This window comes from Lepidochelys olivacea, assembly GCF_965140295.1.
Source record: "Lepidochelys olivacea isolate rLepOli2 genome assembly, chromosome: 14".
Taxonomy (NCBI): Eukaryota; Metazoa; Chordata; order Testudines; family Cheloniidae; genus Lepidochelys; species Lepidochelys olivacea.
The window spans coordinates 16,278,834-16,303,526 of NC_140424.1; the positions used below are offsets into that span (position 1 = coordinate 16,278,834).

General features: G+C 48.0%; 1 protein-coding gene across 4 annotated transcripts in view; it reads right to left on the minus strand.

Annotated features, from left to right (window-relative positions):
• RNF157 (ring finger protein 157) overlaps positions 1-24,693 on the minus strand; it is a 78,289-nt gene that overhangs the window by 48,402 nt on the left and 5,194 nt on the right. For 3 of the 4 annotated variants that reach the window (XR_014714136.1, XM_084648151.1, XM_084648152.1), the window contains exon 2: positions 15,033-15,151. Coding sequence is in view for 3 of the 4 variants with exons in the window: in XM_084648151.1 (XP_084504277.1) it covers positions 15,033-15,151 (119 nt within the window). In the remaining variant the exon portion in view is untranslated. Of the gene's footprint in view, positions 1-15,032; positions 15,152-17,238; positions 17,341-24,693 lie in introns of those variants that run through there. The other variant, XM_084648153.1, reaches the window with a different exon arrangement.

The window sequence follows — 24,693 nt, forward strand, 5'->3', positions numbered from 1 at the left end:
CAGCAGGGCCTTTGTCACACACAGTTTCTTTGCCGCTCAGACTCGTTAGTAATTAGCTTCATTGGCAGAGAAGCTTTTGACCGGAGTGGGTACTGTAGCCCCCGAAATCCACAGGAGCTTCCTGCAGGAGCAGCCGTGACATTTAAAGAACGGTTGAAACATCTTTATAGAAAATGAACCTGTTCTTCCGGGACACTTGCTCACATGAGCACACCTATTCTGTGCATCTCTCCCAATCTATTTTACTGCTGAGGACGTTTAACATGGCAACCAGGGGGCCAATGTCAGTGTTTATCCACCCCCGTCCCCTTCCTACTGCGACCTTGTTCACTTCAGTGGGATTTGTGCATGCTCAGCGCCTCTCAGGACATGATACATGGAACATCTCCCTCAGCCGGACAGCAGAAAAACTGCCCCATGATGAATGAGTCCAGGCCACTGGGCTGGTTTCAGCCCCTCGCCTCATTGATTTGAAACAGGCCCCATGGGCCTGGAGGATGGGGTCACAGTCAAACACAGAAACACACAGACACTGAGTCGGTAATCATCAGAGATGGGCCCAACCAGGCTACAAAGTCTGGATCAATGTTCAGAGTCTGAAGCTCCCCCCACCAAATTCAGGGGGATTTGGAGCCAGAGATTTGGTTTTGACCCACTGTACAAAGAGGGGACTGAGAAAATTTGGATCAGGGTTTGGATTCCGGAAAAATCCACAGAGCTCGTGGGAGTTTGGAGAATCCCCAATCCCTACCTTTCTGAAAATGTATTAAGGAGGCTGTTGTGTATTCTGTAGCTGGAAGGAGACAGCCTACTGAAATCCAGTCCCCAATACAAGCCCAGTTGCATTTGAACAGTGCAAATCTAAGAAACCCTCCCAGAATCAGATCCAAAACAGGATAAGGTCTATGCTGCATACACAGTACTGACAAACTCACACACTGAAAAATCCTGAGATAGCTAAAATAAATCATGAGACTTTTTTAAAATAAAATTTGGGTCCTTTTTATTGCCATCTGGTTTCTGACCCATCAGAGCATACCCACTTCATTGTCACACCCTTCTCTAACAGCAGGAGGACCAGACACTTTTGTTTTTTTTGTTTTTTTTTAAATGAAAGCTGAAATTCTCACATAATCCCCTGACTCCTGAAGCTGGACCTTTAAGAAAAGCACCAAATAGTTGGCAACGCTGCAGACTGGGCAAGCTTGGTAGTAACTATCCACCTTCTTCATGCAAGAGATCCAGAGAGAACTTGAAAAGGGCAGATAATGTAGCCATGGAAGTGGCCATCAGAGCTTCCATGTTCATTCTACACTGGGCCTGGGAGAGACACATTTAGGACAAGCAAAGTGACAGGGAAGGAGACAGAGCTTCTCACTTCCCTAACAAACGAGGCTTCCTGAGCTGGTGTCCATGTAACCCAGGAGTCCGGATCCATTCACACAGAGTCCATGACTCCCCGCCTTGAAACTATGTAGATAAAGAGCCTGGAGAAGCTCTACAGAGCCATAAATTGCCAGTCTTCAGCCATACGGGGCCCTAGTAATGCTCCCAAGTACTGCTCTAAGCCCTGGGTAATCCCAGGGAGTGATTTTAAATCAAAGGTAAGACTGTCCCTGACTGAACCCAAAGAAGTCCACATTGACACCCCCGATCCCATCCCTACCCCGCAGCTCCAGTCCTGCCACTGTATTATTACTGCCCTGTTCAGAAGACACGTCCCCTTACACCTCGTAATAGTCTTGTCCCATACAAACAGACAGGACAGTCCCTCTTGCAGCCTGGATGGCAGTCAGATCCTACGGAAGGAGGAAGAAAAGTCCACTTGTAGAGATGCACAGAGCCAGAAGCTGCTACAGCTCTGAAGTCAGTGGAGTTACTACTCCGACCTGCGCCCACGTAACAGCAGAGTCTGGCCAGTTGGACTTAAGTTTCAGCCCAGCACTTACTTCTGTGCTGACAGACTGTAACAGCATCTCTCCAGCCCTTTCTGCCCTCCCCCAAACGGCCTGTGTTTATCACACACTACAGTCTGTTGCATGGACAAAGCACTGGAAATCGGTATTGATCTCCCATCCCCGCAAGAAGCATTCGGGGGCCCGTTGCACAAAGTCACCATGGGGATGTGGAAAAGCAGAAGGGAAGGGCTAAATTCACCCCTAGCAGGAAAGGCCAGGTCTTTGATACCGCATACAAGCGGCCACAGCCCTGCAAGGACACAGGTGGGGACACTATGGCTATGGACTTCTAGCATCCATGGATACCAGTGGGAACGGAGGGCACTCAGCATCTTGTGGGGTTAGGCCCTACAACCCTATCTAGGCTAGGCCGTGGCTTGTCAAATGGTTTAGAGGACAGTCTGGCTTGGTCTAAGCTGGCCAAGCATGCCATGGGAGTACGAACAGTGCTTCAAGGACAGTAGGTTTAAAATCCATTCAGCTAGCGTACAGTTTCATGGCCTGCACACACCACTTGAGAGACCTCTCAGCTGATAACTGCCCTCCACCTCACTGGTAGCAAGTCTCCTTAATAACAAGAAACAGCATCTTTTGATCACCTGGCCAGAAACGTACCTAACTTGCCCTGTTAGAGGAAGACAACCACAAGTAGCCCAGCGAGCCACCAAAAGGCAAATTCTGTAGTAGCCCAAGTGTAACAGGCTGGCAGACTGTCTGTCAACACAGCACAGCTGTGCACGGGCTGGCCTCCCCCAGCTAACGCTAGGTAATGACAGCAGAGAAGACCCGGCAGTGCAGGCTGGAGAGAGGAGACATTTCGTACCCAGAGCCTGTGATGGGCTGGTACTGCCCATGCTGCGCTGTCTTCACTGCTAGCCGGATTCAAGCTCGCTCGGTCAGACCAGCGCTTGCCCAGCTTTTGCTATGTAGCCAGACCCTAATGCTCACGAGTCACGCTATTTAGCTTAACAAAGAGCAGGTTAAGGGGTGACTTGAGTACAGTCCATAACACCTACATAGGGAACAAATATTTAATAATGAGCTCTTCAATCCAGCAGAGAAGGGTCTAACATGAGTTGACACAAAGCAAGTTCAGACAGGAAATGAGGCATAAATGTTTTTGTTTTTGTTTTTAACAGTCAGAGTAATTAACCATTGGAACAATTTCCCAAGGGTGGGGGTGGATTCTCCATCACTGACCATTTTTAAATCAAGACTGGATATTTTGCTAAAAGACACGCTCCAGGAATTTGGGGGAAGTTCTCTGGCCTGTGCTATACAGGTCAGCCTAGATGATCTCCGTGGTCCCTTCTGGCCTATGACTCTGCTTAGGGATGCAGTGCTCCTCTCCAGAGCCTGATGTTGGTGCAGAGGGCCCAGCAAAGAATTACTGCTATCTAGCCGGTGACCTGGGATGCCTGCATAACTGTAGCGTCCCAGAGTCTCCAAGTCATGCATGGATTTTATTCTCACACCATCCTCTGCAAGAAGGATGTATTAGTCCCATTTTACAGATGAAGAACTGGGGCACCAGGTGGATGAACTGACTTCCTGAAAGTTCTGCAGGGAGTCTGTGGCAGAGCCAGAGATCAAACGCAGTCCAGGCCCTATCCAACCTCTTCCTTGCTGAATCATTCACTGGTGAACCTTGTTAACCGCAGCCAGGCCGTGAGAGGGTTAGACTCTCTCTCTAGGTAGTAGCTAAGGTTTGAGACAGAGAGGCCATGAATGAAAAAGTCCTATGATCAGCTAAGCTTGCAAGGAAAGCTTAGGCTGAGTTTTGTCTGGTGGTGTTAGAGGAGTTACCAAAAAAGCCAAACCCCTCGAAATGGGGGAGAATTGGACCATATGCAGAGTGGGCATATTCTGTTCAGAGGAGAGTGCTTACTCCAAGACGATCTGATCTGCAGGTAGAAGAGTGATCTGCGGGATTTCTTGCACTGGATTCAAAGTGGACAGCCATGAGGGAAGACCCAGCCAATATTAAAAATCCCTGGGAAGAACTGCTCGTATTGCCACGCAGAAGGCCAGGGCAGAGAGACAGGTGACCATTTGCCATGCCACGCACAGCTGTAAGGACAAAGCTTGGATGGCCAGCGCTGCGGATGGGACCCATGCAAAGCCACTGAGAAGAGAAAGCCGACCATCTGAAACTCTCGGGCAGCGCCGAGGCAAACGCCTGCAACGAGCGAGGCGCTGACAAATGACACCAAGTGGGCTTTTTGGTAGGCGAGTGAGCAATTATCTGGCCCGAATTTCCTGCTGGCAAGAACAGTCTGATTAGCAAGGACATAAACAGAGGGCATGCGTGAACACAAATGGTAAAGCAATGCCTGGTGGATGACAGTCCCCCAGGATTTTCTTTAAGTCTTCAATGCAGAGAGAAAGCGAGAGCTGCATTCTCCAAGCGGGGAAGCCCATTTCCAGTCTCTATTTGCTTCCGTCTCTGGTCAAGGAGTCATCGCGCGCTGTTGGGTCAGTGCAGCCAGTCACAGTCCACATCATAAAAAAGGAGAAAACGGGAACCGGTGTCACGTACGGAACTGGAGCGAGAGAAAGCGGCGGTGACGTTTTCTAGCATTGGCACGTTCCCACTGCAATTGAAGATGCGACTGCAGCAGGTGTAGACACACCCAAGCTGGCACGAATCACAATGCCTGTGAGCTGCGGGTACTACGGGATGTACAAGCCTTTGTGCATAGGCTCTACAAGGGACCCTGGGTATGTATTTGAGTAGCTAGCCCGTGCTGCCACAGCTTCACTGCTGTCATTCAAGCCAACTCGATAGATCAGATGTGTCTACACGTGCCGCCGTCACACCTCTGATTGCAGTGTAGACATATCCTTGCATATCATAGGACCATGCAGAATAGAGAGAGCTATGATAAAGAGTTAAAGTCCCATCTCAAGAGAGCTGGACCTGAGCCACAAAATTCAGCTCTGGGTGTGAAATCTCTGTGATTTCAGGGGTGTTCAGGTCAATCCATTGTAGGAGACAGGTGCCAGCAAAGTTCAGATCTGGATCGGGCTTCGGTTTGGGCCCCTCTCTGCAAGTCGTACTGTTCTCTCCTACATATTGTGAGATGGAGTCGCCATTCTCCCAGCTGAAGGGCTAATGCTAAAGAGAACTGGACAGTGATTTGCCCAGCAATTGTGAATTTCAGAGGCATTCTTCGGAACAGGAAGAATGCTAGCACTTCGGAGTGGACGAAATGGGGAAGTTTTGTAGACAAGTTGCTTTGTGAAAGTGTTCACAGTTTCACACCCATAACAGCTGGACTTTTCATGAAATTTTACACCCTACATTTGCATGTCACACATTTGCATCTTTTCAGAGGGCTTTTTAAATTATTATTTTCAAAACCACTTCTGCTAACGAGAGCACAACTTCACTCAAAACTTTGCCTATTTTTATTTTATTTTTTGGTCCCAGAAATAGCCTCCCAGAACAGGCGACCGTCAAAGAAAAACCACACAAAACCTTCAATAAATGTTTTGCGTGTGCAAAAATAGACCAGTTTCTGATTTTGCAGTGAAACGCAGAGACACACACATTCTGACTGTTCTCAGTTTTACTGCAAAAATGTTGCACATCTCCATTAACAATATATTTCCTATTTTGCACACGTGATCTCTGGCACCTTAGATTCCCAGTTCAGTGCTTTCTTAGACTATGGTTAATCACAGTAAGACCAAGACTTCATCCACTGACCTCAACTTCCTTATCACCCTATTGGCTAATGACAAGACGAGCAAAGCACCAACTACATGGGGTCAGATTGACAAAGACCTTGGGGGTTTTCGCCTTCCTCTGCAGCCTGGGACATGGGTCACTTGCAGGTTTAAACTGAAGTAAATGATGGATTCTCTGTAACTTGAAGTCTTTAAATCAAGATTTAAGGACTTCAGTACCTCAGCCAGAGGTTATGGAGCTATTACAGGAATGAGTGGGTGAGGTTCTGTGGCCTGCGATTTCCAGGAAGTCAGATTAGATCAGTGGTTCTCAACCTATTTACAAGTGTGGGCTGCACATACGTGCTCTGTGTGTTATGGGGGCCACATCCACACAATATATATACTGCCTGGGGGTGTCACATGGGCTGCAGCTGTGTGCTGATTGGGCCACAGGTTGAGAACCACTGGACTAGATGATCATGATGGTCCTTTCTGGCCTTAAAGTCTCAGCAGGCTGCCAACAAGGCGCCTCCTTCCCTATCCATCTCTCTCTCTGGCTCGTGGGCCAGGTTGAGCCCTGCTGTAACTCCACTGTATTCCACAGAGGGGCAATAAGGATGGCAGCAGAGAGCCCACTCAGCCTTTTACCTTTCCCCACCCAAACCCCTAGGCCAACATCAACCTTGGCAAGGCTGCTGGCTTCAATGGGTTCATCTGGTCGACAGCGTGGTGGCGGCTGGGTCTGCGTACATATCCACGCCTGGCTTCCCACCACCAGTGTCTCCCCCTCCTGTGCCCTCCAGTAAAGTCTATAAGGCCACTGTCAAAGCAGATGCCTCCACGAGGTGCACAAGGTAGGCACTTGTTATGGCCCTGGGTATTTCTCCAAGAGCCCCACGTACGTTCACATACCATTTAAAGAGCAACTATTGTCCCTCAGTTTCCTCCCTGACATTGGTTTGTCCCTACTAACATCCCACCTAGAGATTCTTCTGTGCCTTCTGCGCCGCCCTCTGTAGGCCAGCGTGACACTCACCTTTGGTTTACTCCCTCCATAAGGCACACAAGAAAACCCCCCAGCAACACTGCCCACGATGAATGTCTCCCAAGTCCAGCAGGCTCCCAACAGCGTCTGACATTTAACGCTCTGCTGAGTTCACCGGCAATGCGGCAAACTCCAGCTTCTGAGAGCCTTCGGAGAGGATCCCAGACACTTTGTGGCTGTTCTTTAAATAAATAAATCCAGACACACAGAACCAAAGGAAAGAAGGCGGGCGGGGGGGGGGGGGGAGCCAAAGCTTGTCTGGACTAATCTGCATCAAGTTGTCAGGAGGCTTCTTTGTTAGCCTCCTTTCTGCTTCCATGTTAAGGGTGGACTATTTATCCTGTCAGTATTGGAAAGAGCTCATGAGCGCCCTACAGATACTGCTTAACACCTTGGCTTCTGCTGGCACAAACCTGAATCCTAAATCCAGTTCGCATAGGTCGGGATTTAGGTATCAGCCACACCCGCCACAGCGCTGCCAGGACAAGAGGTGGGGAGGTGATGTGTACGGATTTCTACTGTAAACCGGTCCAGGAAAGATATTTGTAAAGCCTTAAGGGGAAGACTGCAGGAATGTACCCCGTGCCCGGCTTTCTTGGGTAGCATGGAGCATGGCCAACGGCAAAATGGCAGGTTTGCTTAATGCTGGTCGACAATATCATTGGGCGCACACCATCGCAGTAAACCGAACAAGCACCAGTCCTCGTGGTCATTGGACGGACTGTGGATTTCATGGACAAAGGAACTCTGCAATGCCGCCCTCATTCATTTCAGGCTCCAGTTCAATAACACCCTCTCTGTTTTTAAAACCATTCCTGGAACTTGCTCAGACCTAGCTGTCTAAGGAGTATCATTGCCCTAACCTCCACGGGCCTCCCAATCACTGACATCCCTGTGAAGTAGGGAAAAATTATTCACCCTATGGTGCAGATCGGGAACTAGGGCACCAGGCAGCTTAAATGACTTGTCCGAGGTCACACTGGAAGTTTGTGGCTGAGACACAGAATCAAACCCAGGGCTCCAAAACCCATCCAGGAGGCCTGCCTCTCACAAGTCTTGCTTCTCTCCCACCACTTAGTCTCACCATGCTCTGGGTCTGCCTACACCACAAAAGCCGTGCATGGGCTAGTCTACCTGTGCTAGCTTGAATCCAGCTAGCGCGAGTAACACGTGCAACGAAGACAGCTCAGCCCAACATAGACCTAGATATGTACTCGCCTTGCCAGTACACGGCTTGCCAGCCTATTCGGAAGCTCACGCTGCGATGGCCGAGTTGCTACTATTACCCAAGCTAGCTGGATTCAAGCTAGCTCAGACAGGCTAGACCCGGCACAGATTTTGCTGTGTAGACAGACTCTCCGTGCAGGAGCCTTCTTCTCTGAATTGCCTGCTACCAGGAAGTGCCTTCCTGTATCGTTCCATCATTTCAAAATCCCATCTCAAAGCATCTCTTTTTCCCCTGCTCCTGCTCAGAGGCTTCAGAGTAACAGCCATGTTAGTTTGTATTCGCAAAAAGAAAAGGAGTACTTGTGGCACCTTAGAGACTAACCAATTTATTAGAGCATAAGCTTTCGTGAGCTACAGCTCACTTCATCAGATGCATATCGTGGAAACTGCAGCAGACTTTATATATACACAGAGAATATGAAACAATACCTCCTCCCACCCCACTGTCCTGCTGGTAATAGCTGGATTTGTGCAGGAAATAGCCCAACTTGATTGTCATGCACATTGTGTAAAGAGTTGTCACTTTGGATGGGCTATCACCAGCAGGAGAGTGAATTTGTGTGGGGGGGTGGAGGGTGAGAAAACCTGGATTTGTGCTGGAAATGGCCCACCTGATGATCACTTTAGATAAGCTATTACCAGCAGGACAGTGGGGTGGGAGGAGGTATTGGTTCATATTCTCTGTGTATATATAAAGTCTGCTGCAGTTTCCACGATATGCATCTGATGAAGTGAGCTGTAGCTCACGAAAGCTTATGCTCTAATAAATTGGTTAGTCTCTAAGATGCCACAAGTACTCCTTTTCTTTTTGCTCAGAGGCTGTAACTATTCATTCAGGAGATCTTTGCAAAGAGTTTGGGGAGACAATATGCTGTATGCTGAGAAAGTCCTACAAAAGAACTCTCTGACCCTAAGAGTGGAAAGAACCAAATTCGCTGACCGAAACACCCCACACAACTCGCGGAAGTTCACCCCTAACGTCAAACTTTGTGACTAGCTTGTAGCTCCAGAATGGGCCACACCAGAACCCCAGCTCCAATCACGTGAACCTTGGAGAAACGCGGCTCTAAAGCACCGCTCTGCAGCTCAGGCCCATCATTAATTAAGAGCAAACTATGTCATTTCTTTAGTTGGAAATGCGACATTAATTCTTTCCAAGCTGTTTGTTTACCCTCTCAGATGCTGTAAAGACTATCTGATGTCAGGGTCCCTGCTACGAGGAAGCATGCATGGTGGGCAGTTTATAGGCTTTTACTGGAATTAGGAGGCTTTCTTGCAATCACTGCTGGAGGGAAAAAAATACCCTGGGATTAAGGCTGAATTTTCATTCTTATGTTGGAGGGAGGGGTTTAGCTGAGGGACTCCCACTGATTTTAATAGACAGCTAAATCCTTGTGCAGCCCTTAACTCCCGTGATGCTGCATTGCACTGGTACCCCAACACCACAAAGTGATGTAGGGCAGCATCACGGGCTTTCCCTCCTCCGACTAGGTTCATTCAGCAAAAAGCAAGCAAAGTCTTTCCAATCCATAATTATTTTGTTAAGTGCTTATATGAAAATAGACAGTACTGTAAGTTTTCTGGGGCTAGGGCTGTCTCTTTGTTCCCTGTTTGTACAGCACCTAGCACAGTGGGGTCCTGGGCCATGATTAGGGCACCTGGGCACTACGATAATACAAATAACAAATAATAGTAATAATTATTATTATAATAATAATACGGCACCCAATGCAAAGAACCCAAATAGCTGACAAACATTTGTAGCTCTAATTGTGAGAGCCATGTAGTCTTTAAATGCGTGTTTATCTTTATAAATGAAAAGCGTCAGTGCTCTTTAAGCAGAATAAAAACCAAGGAATTACTACCCAGCATTCACAAGCAAGCCAACCACAACAAACCAGTCCTGGCAGCCCACTATTCATGAGTTTCTCTTCCACTTACTGAATGCGTAAGCGATGGAACAAAGAAACAAACATCTCAAGGCTCAGGTGCACATTTCATTTCCGTGCATTCAAAACAGTAAGAAAGAAGAAACTTTGTGGCTTTATAAATTCTGAATATCATTGTAACGGAAAGCGTCTTAGCACAGCTTCTCCATTCACTCGCACAGAGCGTACTATGCACACGGCACATTGCGGGACTCTTGTGAGCAGCAGGCAACCAGCCCTCCAGCAACTTGGCCATTATGAAGAATAATTTCTGGCATGGACGAATACTGCACACAGCTGTACATGATCCCCACCAAAATATGTGCTCTCCTTTTTACTAAAAAGATATATCTTGCCACCAGAAGCCACTCATCTGCGGAATTAACTAAAATCCACTAACGATTAAAAAATGTAATATTTTAAAGGGGAAGCTGAACTGGGACTCAGGAGATCTAGGTTCAATTCCCAGCCCTGCCACAGAGTCGAAGATCTTGGGAAAGTAACTTGATCTACCCTGTGTCTGAATTCCCTATCTATAAAATGGGGATGATGTTTCTTTCTCCCATGCTTTGTCTGTCTCAGCTGTATGCAGGATCAGACCTTTAGATTGCAAACTCTTCGAGGCAGGGACTATCTTCTCACATGCCCAGCAGCACAATGGGGCCCTGACCTCAGCTGCTATTGTAGTATGAGTAGTGATAATCTTATACATCACTTTCAATGGCCTTAAATAGAATGAGGACAAATAATCAAATGAGAAGCTAACACTTTGGCAGTCTGATGCTAGGATAAAGGTCAGAATATAGCTGCCATTTCTGAGCATGGGGAGGCAGGGCCTTTCAAAGATGGTGAATGGTAAGTTCTATTTTTTTTCCTTAGTTAAACAATGGATAAACTTAACTGTTAGATCATAAAACTCACCAGGCAACATCATCAGATGGTCTGACTTTACCATGCAGGCAAACAGCAGCTGCATTCTCTCCACCGTGGCCTGCAGTAACAGTGCATTGATCATGCTAATAAGTCACCATTTAGGCCCCAGTTCAGCACACCATTTAAGCATGTGCTGCAGTCCACAAATATTCTGCCAGGCCCCAAAGCACATACTTGACTTTAAGCACTCCTGTGCTTGACATTAGGTATGTGCTTAAGAGTTCTTCTGGATCAGGGACAGAGGACTCAGCCCCTTGCAGAATCAAGCCCTAAGCTACCTGCCCCAGGGAGCCAACAGCAACGCTGGGAGCAGATCCCAAATCTCCTGCATACCAGGCTCCCACCCTCACACACAGCCATCCTCTCTCCCTTGCACACCCAGAGCGCAAGAGAGGGAAACCAGGTGTCCATTTCAGCCTAGCTTGCTTGGACAGGTTCTCCTGCATGCTGGGCCTGGCAGACCGCACAGCCTACCCGCAGGTGCAGAGGGGACCCCAGCAGGGGCAGGCTGAAATGCTGGTGTGACATGTAACGCTCATGCTCCAATGCTGGGGGGTGAGGGAAGGCAACTGCACTTCATGTGGACTAAGAGCTCCACGGGAGAAGATAACATGAGCCTCCAGGGAAATCTGACTGAGACCCATGGTCAGCCTAATGCAAGGTCCCTTCTTCTGTTTACCTCCACCCATAGGTGGCGAGTTACATGGGCCCGTGGTGCCCATGCTCCACCAATATGTAGGAACGTGGGTCCAGCTCCACCAATGTTTGGACTTTCAAGGCTTTGGGGAGGCCCATGCTTCAGGGGCATGCGGGGTCCAGGGTGGGCTAGGGGATTAGTGGGGGGAGCCTGGTGCTGGCAGCTAGTGACTGCTAGCCTCTGTCGCCACTCTCTGTACTACGGCGGCTACCCTGCTATTTATACTTGTGCTAACCCAAGGAGTGCTAGTGTGAATACATGTACACAAGCAGGGGAATCACATCCCCAGTGTGGTGTAGATGTAGCCTTAAGTCTACACCGGTTGAGTTAGACCCCCGCAGCGCAGGTGGGTGGGCTCAACATGAGGAACAATGACATATAATGAAAAATCTCAAGTTTAGGGCAGCTAGGAAAAGAACAGCTTCCACCTTCATCCTGAGCCGCCTGTTTCCGTTGCTGTGTTGCGGTATTTTGCCCTTCAAGCAAACATAGGCCAGGTGGCAAGAGTAAACCGCCAATGATTTGCCAGGGTGGGACGAGTCAGATGTGTGTGTATTGGCATGTAAATGAAGAGCAACATCAGGGACCACCATGGTCTAGCCGGGACCACCGTGATCATCTAGAAAGTCTGGGTTCCTGTGTAACAGAGACCTCAGGACTTCCCTGATGTGATTTCTGTTTGAACTACAGCAGATCTAGTTCATGGTGTCGAGGGCTCAGACCTCCTTAATAAAAATCCAGATTTTATCTGCAAGTCTCTGAGGGAAGTCACAAATAGACAGGAACTGACTTAAATGCAGTATTTCTGGAGGACACAAGCACATTTCTAAATTTACCATGTAGTTATCTGATGTAAATCAGGAGTAAAGCCACCGAAGCCAAAGGAGTTACAGTGGGATAAGTAAAAATCAGAACCACGGACTTAGAAAAAAAGTCCCCCACCTTTTAGGGTTACAGAGACGGAAGGCTGCACGGATAGAATTTATGTGACATGCAGAAACTCATCACGTGTTAAAGGTGGGCAGGAAGTGAAGGCAATTCACACGCAAGAAAGGGGCTAATGGAATCTCTGACCGCAGAACTTTCCACTCCAACTGTTAAAGCAATAACGGTCATGTCAAAGCAACAGGACACAACAGGGGTAACTCACATTAATATTATAACCTGAAATTAACACACCCCTACAATAAGAGTCAATATGGTAGAATGTGGTTAAATTTCTTCCATTTCAGCCACATAGTTGGAAAATATTTCTCTCTCATTTCCAAGACAATTTCAGAAGTTAAAAAGTTATAAAATTATTTGTTTTTCAGCAATTACAAAGCAATGTTCTCATATAAAATAATCCTTTTGCTTTACCCTTGCCAAGCCTAATTTAAACATGCGGGTTGAAGGTGGTGCTTTATGTGCCAGCCCACCCATACTTTAGTATATCTACAGGAGGAAAACAAAGGGAACATAGAAAGGCAACAGTTTGTCAGTCAATCTGCAATCAGATTTTCACAGGCCGAGTTTTCTAAGTGTCTGTGCAAATGATAAAATTTGCACGCAAGGCCAATTACCACGAGCAATTCAAGTGGAAAACAGCAGCTGGGTTGTGGGTGTGGTCTCTAACCTCAGTATTTATATTCAACACCTGTGTGAGTAGTTTTCAACCTTTCCCCATGCTACCACCCCCTTTGCCAGGACCCCTCTCCCTGTTAACAGTACGGGAAGAGCAGGGTGGTTATGAGCCAAGTTAAGAACAAAAAGAAAAGGAGTACTTGTGGCACTTTAGAGACTAACCAATTTATTTGAGCATAAGCTTTCTTGAGCTACAGCTCACTTCATCGGATGCATTCAGTGGAAAATACAGTGGGGAGACGTATATACATAGAGAACATGAAACAATGGGTGTTACCATACACACTGTAACCAGAAAGAAAAGGAGGACTTGTGGCACCTTAGAGACTAACCAATTTATTAGAGCATAAGCTTTCGTGAGCTACAGCTCACGTAGCTCACGAAAGCTTATGCTCTAATAAATTGGTTAGTCTCTAAGGTGCCACAAGTCCTCCTTTTCTTTTTGCGAATACAGACTAACACGGCTGCTACTCTGAAAACTGTAACCAGAGTGATCACTTAAGGTGAGCTATTATCAGCAGGAGAGCTGGGGGAGGGGGTGACCTTTTGTAGTGATAATCAAGGTGGGCCATTTCGAGCAGTTGACAAGAACATCTGAGGAACGGTGGGGGTGGGGATAAACATGGGGAGTTAAGAACCTTTGACTTAGGTAAATAGGGCTGATTAAGCTGTAAGAATCAGTGTCTTTGCTGCCACTGAAGAATGGTGTTACCAGCAAAAGATGCTGGGTGACAACAATCAGACTCTTGCCATTGGGAAAGAGTGTCTGCTTTACACACACTTCTGGGGGTGGAGAGAGATTCGGCATGCACCCCTATATCCTTCACCCAACACACTGGGAGCCTGATTTTTGAATACAAGGGCCTGAGAGAACATCACAAATCCAGCATCTGCACATGGGTACTCACAGGACATACCATCCCAGAAAATGCACGAATCCAGGTGGCGACCTGTCAAGAGTCCTGAGATATGTAATCTCGCTGGCCTAGTTAGGGCCCAGTGTTTGGAAATGGAGCCTCCCGGGTGCAGAGTGCAGGCCTCAGCAGGGGTGGCCTGTGCCCGTCAGCCCGGCTCTTGGACAAACCAAAGAATGCTGACTGGCTGAGTCTGGCCCTCGTCACATGCGCCAGGAGGGGAATTAAAGACAAGCCAATGGAAGTTATGGGAGGTGGAGCAGATGCATGCACCAGCCTTTCCTGCCTTTGATGCCTGGGCTCAAACACAAGCTCACATCACAAGGGAGCGTGAGCTGGGTAGTCTCTGACCCACCGCCTCATTTGCATGCATCCCAGCTCAGCACCCTGGCAGTGTGTGTTCTCAAGAGAGCCAGCAATGGTTTTCCACTGAATGCATCCGATGAAGTGAGCTGTAGCTTATGCTTAAATAAATTGGTTAGCCTCTAAGGTGCCACAAGTACTCCTTTTCTTTTAGCAATGATTGGGCAAGGACATTGAATACCAGCTTTAAGCTGCACTGGAATGGCTGCCTTGAGAAGCTCGTCGATGGCCTGCCCGCACCGGTGCTATCGGCATCTCCATTTTGTGAGTACTAGAGTCACCCACCAATTTAGAAGGCAAAATCCTGGGCCTGTTGAAATTAGTGGGATCTCACCCAGAGAGCAGAGCATCCGTTAGACATCTTCTAGTTGTAGGGATGGGCCTGAAACCATCCAACTTGGAAGAAGTTCAGATCTGCATCTAAAATTCATGGCTGTCCCTTGCATGCTGCTCTCTGTAATGGGCTAATCCAAACACCCCCACAAACTTTGGGAAGCTTGTATCCAGGGATCTGAGTTTTGTAGCTCGGACCCAGATACCATGGTGATAGGCGTGGGATAAGAACCCAAACATAACAGATTTCTCTGTCCAATAGCAATTCAAGCCCTATGTCTCACAATGTCAGATTCCTCCCTAACTGCAAACCCAGCTGAATGAATTTCACTTTACCACTACAGGTCGGTTTCCCAGGAAGTTCAGGTCGCTGTTCTCTCCAAAGAGGTAGCCCTCCGGGTGCGTGGAGTCGAACTTCTCACCTCCCATGATGAAATGGCTGGCAAAGTAGCTCCCTAAAAAGGGACAGAAGAAACAGAGGCTATCAAATGCACTGAATAGAGCTGGAAAGTGAATTCAATAAACTGCTAAGCAATTAAATGGTCCCAGCGATTTCCAGCTCAGTCATGCTGCCACTTGGGGCAATGACGCATTCTGTGGGCAGAATGGCAGTGGAGTCGCTGCTGAAATTAATCACGTTTAGTCAATGCGCTCAGATTTTGCTTTATCTGGGGAAGCGCTTCACTTCAATCCCCTGGGGCTGAAGCCACCAAAACCAGCTGTAACTGACAAGAGACCTGTTCAAAACTGTGACATTGTGGAGGGATGATCCAAGGTCTCAAGAACTAGGAGCCCTATTCTTCATGCTGACTGAGTAACTAAGACAGTCCTTCTGCTTGGAATTAGCACCACTGTCCACATTAACTGTCTAGTCTGAAAGGGAAACTCCTGGGAGTTGTTCTGTTCCCGTATTTTGGTGATTAGACAGAGACACGGAAGAGAGGACATCTTAAGGCAGCTTTTAAGAGACACCTGTCCTGATGTCAGCAGCTCCTCTTACCTAGCTCAGAGGAGGGGACCATTTTAATGACACGTCCCCAAAAGGACCTGTCAGTAAGTAGTGCTCCTGTCCTACTTGGAACAAAACTGCACAGAGTCATCCTGGAGTCTGGTTTGTTAACCACGACACTTCCAAAATAACCCTATGAAAACCCCAGCCTCAGTCTTCCCTCCACGCGCGGCTGCTCCTAGGGGTCTTTCCATCATGACCAGTGCACTCCACACCTCTGCGTGCCCGTGCTCTCTCTGATGGGATGCCTACCCTACCATTGCCACCTCCCTTGCTCCTTTGCCAGGGATATCAGCTAGCTACCCACAGGAGTCAGTGAAACCTACTAAATGGCTTTCCCAGCAGGATCACCAATCAGGTAAGGAGGTGGGTTATTTCCAGCAGACACTGACAGCCTGGATGGGCCTCCTTAAACTGCTCACAGTCAGACTGAAATGATAGCCTTCCTCACTGGAAATCAGACAGTTTCCAAGTTGCTACGAAGCGTGGAAGGGTCATTTCAACAGAGCAACCCCCTCCTCCCCACTCCCTGGTGTTTTTAAGCGATAGAAGTGACTTTGCCATCTCTTGGAAGTGGATCTACAATGCCACTCCCTTCGGCTTTGTTTAATCCAAATTTATTTATTTAAATCGCAGTAAGGGAAACTGGACAAACAGAAGACAGAAAAAAAATCATCAGAATTTGAAAATCTAGAACCGTGTCCATTACGTGCCCGTGAAATAAAGCATCAGTAGGGGTTGAATCAGATACTCTGCAAATAAATTAACCCTGTCCCACAGGCCAGCACAAGGCATAGGTGTCACTTAGCCCCGTGGACTTGCTTAGACCTTGGGTTTTCCCCCTGAAAAGGGGACCCAGTTCAGCCCCGGGAGTTCCATTCTGGTAGCGGTCATTATTACATCATATGAAAGAGAGAACTCCACATTTAAGGCCCTCTCATGGCAAACCTGTTCCCTTTGGTCCCATTTACTTCCTCAGAGCAGCATTATGGCAGCTTCTGGTCCAATTGTTAGCCTGATTATAAAGTGCATCTCTGGTCTAGTTGGTTGGGTCTCTTTGCAACTGGTTAGAGTGATTGTATTACACAGTAGCTCTCTTTTATCAAGAAAAACCTCTCTGCAGGTCAGACTTTGAGATCGTCAAGCAGATTTTACTGAGGGTAACATTTTCAAGTGCACAGAAGTGATAGAAGAGCCCAAGTTTGTTTCTCAGGCAAATTCCCAATGGAGACAATGAGAATCTGCTTGCAAAAGGATTTAGGCATGTTGGCCAAATCTTGAGGTCAGTTTTCATCAGTACAGGGACCTTAGTGAAAAGTACAATTAAGGTTTACCTCTAATTATGACCTATGTCTAGCACATTCTTCCTTCAGCACCTGCACACGGCCTGTTAATGGACACTATCTACTTGCCCCTGGAGAGAGCAGATCCCCAACATGAGTTAATGCACCACATACATTTCCCAGACCTCTGACACCTGCCCCTTCGCCCTCTAAACAATTCACAGATTTCACAGTAAAAGGTCAAACCAACTTTTAACAAGCTAGCCTTAATCCCAGCCATGCCAGCAGAATGGATAGCCTCTGACTTGCAAGAGATAAAAGAGGGAGGATTGTTCTCCAATGATTCTTCAGTTTCACAAATGCAGGGAGAGCAGATAAACCTTGGGGATTAGAAACAGAGGTATTAATCCTTGTAATAGACTGGATTTAATTTCTAGGGTTGCTGGAGAATACGGCTGCGGCAGCCCCTCTTCCTCCACCCCTCGCCCCCATCACCCAGTCACTGTCATGCCAGAATGCAGGGATGTCTCCAAAAGCCCCAGGAATGGAGGAAATGGGAGTAGCTAGAGGTCAGAAGCTGAGTCAGTCTAGCTCTGTGGCTGAGCCAGTAAATACTGCTGGAGTAGGGAAATACTGACACACACTACAAAACACTGGGCCCATTTCTGCTCTCACTGACTCCGTGTAAATCAGGAACGATTCTGGTGTAGCCAATGGAGTTAAAAACTGGCGTGGGACCAGACTCAGACCCTGTGTGTCTCAATATATCTGTTCAGTTCAAACAGTGACTGCCTACAACTCCCAGCTTTACACTGGCATGTCTCTGCAGCTCCTAGGGGGAGGGGTGGCCAGGGGGGCTGTGCGTGCTGCTTGCGCCCACAGGCACCACCCCCGCAGCTCCCATTGGCTGTGGTTTCCGGCCAATGGGAACTGCGCCTATGGAGCTGGGTTAGGGTTAGGGGACATGCCAGTCGGAGCCGGGTAGGGATCCTGCCAGCCCCACCAATCCCCTCTCACCCAGCACCAGCAGGGGTCCCGGGCCGCACACCACCACCCACCTCCCCTCCCCTGCAGGGATCCTGGGCCACCCCCCCAGCACCCCTGGACCACCCCTCCGCCCCCATAGCACCCATGGCCCCCCAGCCCAAATTTCAGTTAGGGGTATATAGTAAAAGTCACGGACAGGTCACGGGCCCGTGAATTTTTGTTTACTGCCCATGATCTGTCCGTGACTTTTACTAAAAATCCCCGTGACTAAAATGTAGCCTTACTTATAAACACTTTGGTGCAAGGACTGGTTCTCACTGTTGATGCAATGGGGCCACACCTGAAACTGGCCCCTTTAGGCACTACCATATTACAAATAATAATACAGCTGTTTAATTAACCTTAATTTTCATGTTCTGTCATTTGAGTGCTTTGCACCCTTTGGCACCCGTGGACCCCATGCAGATACAGGGGTCTACCTATGCTGGATCAGGGCCTTCCGGGCGGTAGGAGGGTGTGAGGTGACATTTGACCTGATTCCAAGCAGCAGCTAAAAGTTACATTGTGAAATACAAAAGAAGAAAACCACCAGACACCTAAGCAGGTACAATGACGTAGCTCACAGCTGAGGAAGGCTCGACGATCAATTATTGATGCCTGCTGCTTTCTGGCCCCATTTTCCACGTGCATAATTTATAGGTAAGATAGTTTCACAGAGAGAAAGCAGCCATCTGAAAGAACCCAACAGTGAGCTGCCCTCAACCTTTGCTAAAACCGATATGGGCACATGTGTGAGGAGGAGGAAAGGCGAGGACATACATCACATGGTTTCACTTGGACAGATGAAGTGACTTGGGCAGAAGAGTAAATCACAGAAGTGCACATTAAACCTTATAAGGGGAGTTTCCGAGGCCCCTAAAAAAGTTTAAAAGGGGGCAGCTTGCAGTAAGCAGCAGTGCCATTTATTGCCTCTGCTCAACAATCCTGGAGCCCTGGGTTCAAATCCTGATCTAGCACCAAGATCCATTTCCCACTACGCTCAGGGGAAAGGCCCCCGCTGGACTGGGCACTTAGACCACAAGGAGAACGATGGTCTCCAGTTAGTTCTCAGTGAGCATGCTCCCCAGACAGGCGGTAGCGGGCTCTCTGCAGGGCAGTGGCTGCAGATCAGAAGGGAAGGGTCTCTTACCGGTGTCTGGCACTCGATAGAGAGCACATGCAGAGCCGCCTGAGGAAGCTGGCACGGCATCCACCTCGACAATGCCTGGTTCTAGGTCGGGCCCGGCAGCCTCTTGCTTTCCTGAGTGACTGAAGTTCAGGGTGAAGGTCAAAAGAAGTGGAAGGCCAGGGCCCAAAGCAGGCAAGGGAGAGCAAAAGCTAGCGTAGATGGGGCAAACTCACAGGGAAACCCCTCTGCAGGACTGGGGCTCTAAGGCAGGGGAAGCAGGGGGAAGCCACTTTACGTGGCTTGCTCTCATCAGAACCCAGGGGAGCTCAACACCACAGTCAGTGCAACAAGCGCCGGCTCCTACTCCCCCTGTGCACAGGGGCGGGCAGGGGAGTCAACGGCTGCATTTCTCCCAAGGGAGCAATGATGCTGGAAAAGCTCCCTATGCAGGCTTGGACCTTCTTTTGCCTGGGATCAGAGGGACTTGGAGACTTTCCCGCTTGCCTCCTCTGTGGCTGGCCCAACCCCTCCACCTTTCGCATTAGTCCGAACGAACCCCATCTGTTGAGATAAAGGGTTGTCTTGTGGCCGCTGGTACTCAGCAGCTCTGGGGTGTTTCCAGATCCACCAGATGCCCTGCGTGACCTGGTGCAAACCAAATGATCTCCCTGGGCCTCAGTTCCTCATCTGTGAAATGGGGATATGGTATGTGGTATCACTCACCCCCTGGTGAGCCATTGGGGCTGCTTCTTCTCACATTCACGCTACATTCCCTCTTCCCTTCATAAACACCGCCTTCCTTTTAGACGCAGACTCAGTGCTTGCGAGAGGGGAAATGTTGCCTATTAAGGGTGCCCAAGGAAGGTGTTTCGTTTTCTCAGGTTTCTGGGTGCGGGCTTGAGCGGCTTTTGTTTTGTAATCTGAAGAGGAACCCCTAAATAGCGAACCAGGCCCTTGTTGCTGCTGACACCACCTGGCGGAGCGGTTACACACCTTTTGTCTCTCTTATCTAGTTAGACTGTAAGCGCTACTGGGCAAGGACTGTCCCTTACTGTGGACTTGTACAGCACCTAACACAACAAGGCCCTGGTCTCAGCTGTGGCGTCTAGGTGCTACTGCAATACCAATAAATAGCAACACCACTCAGTCAGCTGAACCTTGGGGTTTGCTAGCCTCCTGCCCCCAGCTCATAGGTTTAAGGGGTATGTAAGAGAAGGGGTTGAGGGGAAGAGTTGCCTAGTGATTTTGGTGCTAGCCTGGGACTCAGGAGACCCAGGTTCAAGTCCCATCTCTGTCACAGACTTCCTGTGTGACTTTGTGCACTTAGTCTCTCCGTGCCTCAATTTCCCAACTATAAAATGCAGATAACAGCGTTGACCTACCCCACATGGGTGTGGTGAGGATAACTACACCATATGCTGTGGTAGTGGGGGGTATATGACAGATTTCATTATGCTCAAAATTGAGTGAAAATATCCCTCCTTTTACCATCACTAATACAGGATCACTTTGGCACACAAGAAGTCAGGATATGGAAAGTAAGTTGGCAAATGGAATAAGAAAAAGCATTAAAGGGAAAAATAAATAAATAAAAGCATTTCCAAGACTTGTTTGTTTTCTGTTATCAGGGAAAAAGATCTAGAAACAACTCCTTACTGGAGGGAAAATGTCTATCTTCCACGCCAGCTACCATGAAATCATGTGGACACAAGCAACTAAAGCTCTGGATCAATGCGTGCCTTTGGATTTTTCTCCAAGTTACCTGGATAACAGCAAGATGTCTTGGCCCCTAGCTATGCTTGAGCCCTCTTTTCAATATCAAAACTCCGCTTATAAAGCCTTATAAATTTTCCATATGCCCAGCAGAACGGCCATCAGTCATGGCAGAGGAGATTAAAGACAGAAGTGGTAAGTTGATGGTTTTGTCTCATCCACATGAAAGAGGAGAAGGAGTAATCAAATGGGCTGTGCTGGTCCAATGCTCTCCTCCCAATTAGGTGCAAAAGGGGGAAGAGTGAGCTGTAGCACACGAAAGCTGATGCTCAGATAAATTGGTTAGTCTCTAAGGTGCCACAAGCACTCCTTTTCTTTTAACAGATCCATTGTTGCATGGAGTTTGCTGTCTCTGTGTAGAAGGGCTCCCGATCAGCCTGCAGTGAGCGCAAAGTGAATGGCTCCAGCAGGATCAGAGGTTAGTTTGTTATATGCTGCAGTTCCATGTCAACTATGACACCGGACTCCCGAAACACTGACTGTTTCCATCATGCTGCTGCCTTCATCGCCAGTTTATGGTTTGCAGTCTTAATACTTTGCTTCCCTTCCTCCCTGAAGTCACTCACACAGGCATGCACCTAGGCCATGAGCAACAAGACTAGAGATTATTCTACGCTGACCCCAGGTGCAGGAAAACTTGCAAACCAGGCTACCCTGCCCCACCTCCGGTGAAGAACTTGCTTTGAACATTCTCCCAGAGATCAACCCTTGAGCGAAACACTTTAACTGCCTGGGCACTGCTGGGAAGGGAGGGGAGGAGGGGTTTGAACTCCCCTCTGTCAAGCAACAAGCTTCCTATTATTGGTTAATTATAATTCTTTAACTGACACCTGCCTCAAGAGGATTAAAAGCCTGTCAAGGACGGTTAAATGGTTGAGGGAGAGCCAGGCTCTAATGAGATTTAAAACTTCTGAGACCTCAAGGAACAAATAAAGAATACAGTATAAGCGAACTGCACTATTTTAAAAAAGCGACAGAAGTTTGAACAAGGCATCATGATGTCACCTGTACATTCAGACAAGCCTCGTGTATCAGCATCCCCCCTGCCAACATATTCATGTAAGAGAAGTCACAGATGTACACAAAAAGGAAAGGAGGATGTGTGGCACCTTAGAGACGAACAAATTTATTTGAGCATAAGCTTTCGTGAGCTACAGCTCACTTCATCGGATGCTCACAAAAGCTTATGCTCAAATAAATTTGTTCGTCTCTAAGGTGCCACAAGTACTCCTTTTCTTTTTGCGAATACAGCCTAACACGGCTGCTACTCTGAAACCTGTCAAGATGCACACAATGCATATTTGATCCTAAGGATGCTACTGGGCTCCTTTTTTTGTGTGTGTGCCGAATACCCAGCAGGTGAATTGCTCTAGAGAAGGAATCTTGGGTTTGTCCTGTTCCAGGAAAAGATCTAATTAGGGTTCCCCCTGCAATACTGTATACTCAGAGACAAAGAACTCCGCCATGGAGTACTGACAAGCGCAAGGCTAGGAAGCTGGCAAGCAGCAGACAGCTTTTCCCAGTTACCGCACATCACAGTGTGATGCAAGGCAAATGCGCTAATGGCAGCTGGGCTAATCAACTTAGGTGCATAAATAAAGCTCTCTTGCAAGTGTCCAATCGCTGTGGGTCTGTTTCCATTTTGCTGATCATGAAGAATTTGCTCGGGAGGAGGGGGTGGGTGGAGAAAGATAATGCCCCGTCCGGCTCTATAGAAAACATTGCAGTTTAAACAGGAGTCAATTGACACCCTACACAGACAGCTCCCTCATCAAGTGGGCTGATGGGCATTGTACATCTTGAGAAGCCCTATGCACATACAGCAATTGAAGCCAGTTTTGCAGGTTTTCTAGAATCTATAGCTGACAATCATCTGAGACTGCAGCTTTGCATTTAATTTCAGCTCCAAATCTGCTATACCACATTTCTTGCAATACACACCATTCATTACACTTCATACTCAGGATTACACATTAGTTACATCCCATCCCTTAGGAACAAAGGGCTGAAACCACTTTACAGTTGAAAGGTGCACCACAGGGCAGTGTTACAGGGCGGATGAGAGGGTGACAATTTTTACAAAGGGGTTTGAAATTAAAAGAACAATGAAAATGGGTGGATGTGTTGGGGGGGGAGCAGATTCATACTTTGTCTTGAAGCACTTAGCACACTGTTGGTGACGCATAAATAATCATATTGGGACTCCAAACACAACTGGGTTGGGCTAGTGCATTACAGCCCTAAAGGGAAACTGATTAAAAAAAAAAAGAGAGAGAGATGAAACTGACCAGGCTACTGCCACTGTCCAACCTGATCTAAGTGGAGCAAACAGCATAAATGGGGATATGTCAATTACTTTTTTTCATGCTGATTGGATCATCTAAGATGTTACTAATAACACACATAAGGGATTCTTCTCTAAATGTACAGTGAAGCCTCTGCTTCTAGCCACCTGCTCTCCACACCTGTGTTAACGATTCAGTTTGCAAAATCTCAGTCCCTGTGAAATTTCCCAGCAAGAATAAATGTAGCAGGAAACCCCCAGCAGCCACCTGCAAACCCCTCCCTCCCCCAACACACCTGCATAAATTGTTTGTAATCAACCTGTGCCGATGACTGCTGTTTTTCCTGTAGAGAAGAACGTCAGCAGTGTTTTAACTGCAAACTTAGGGCAAGATCATGCCCAACCCTGTGCAGGCATGCAAGGAAAAGGGGGAGGGGGAGGAGTTCAGACACTAGGATCCACCCCACCTTTTGTCTGGGCAGAAACCAGAAGCGCACCTGATGCACTCCACTGTAAGGTGCAGTGGATGCAGAGGATTTTGGAGGCATCATCTCTTTCTCAAGAGCTGCCTCGGGCCTGATGCACATCTGCATTTCCTACTGTGGGAAGTGGTTCCAAGCCACCCCCGTACCCCATTGTGTTCTGGCTCATTTAGATCAGTGCAATAAGCCAGAGAGAAGACCTCAAGAAAAAGCACAGGGAGGACAAAGCTGGAACAGGAGACCACTGTCTGGACTGTCTTTTTTTAAACAAACGAAAAATAGGCAGCCATAAGCCAAAAACTGTGGAGTCCTTGAGTCCCTGCAGCGGCCTCTGATACAAACAGCGGAGCTTGTTCGTATTATTTGTATTCCAGTAGCACCTAAGGACTACAACCAAGTATAGGGCCCCATGGTGCTGTGCCAATGCAGGGGAGACAGTTACTGCCCCGAAATCTCCCCTCTAGCCGGTGGGTGGGAGGCAAAGCAAAGGCACAGCAGGGGTACGTGACTTGGCCAAGGCCACACAGAAGGGCACTGGCAAAGGGAGATGTCGAGCACAGGCATCCCAGCTCCTAACCTAATCCCCTGGATCATCCCACGACCCTTCCTCTTCTTTTGACTGTCACCTGGATGGACTGCTCAATTCCAACAGCGCGCCAGCATGACTCAGCACCTTAACCGTGGGATCAAACCCCAGTATTTTGTTTGCACGTCACCAGTTGATTAGATCCCTCACTGCTCGTCATGGCAGAGCCACCCGTACGCTCAGAGCACCTAAGATTCAGTCTGTGCATTTCAATAAAACCACCTCTGTATACCATAGTAGGCTGGACACTGGGTGGGGGAAATCAGCTTGTAAAGATAAACAAGCCTCCTTGACAAATAGTTTCTGAGGCAGATTCCATTATGGAGAAGGCCTAGTGTGACAGTGAGCACCCAATTATCAGACCCAATGGGGACTCGGATCGCTGCACTGCTGCGATTTCACAGCTTTCACAGATTTTAAGGCCA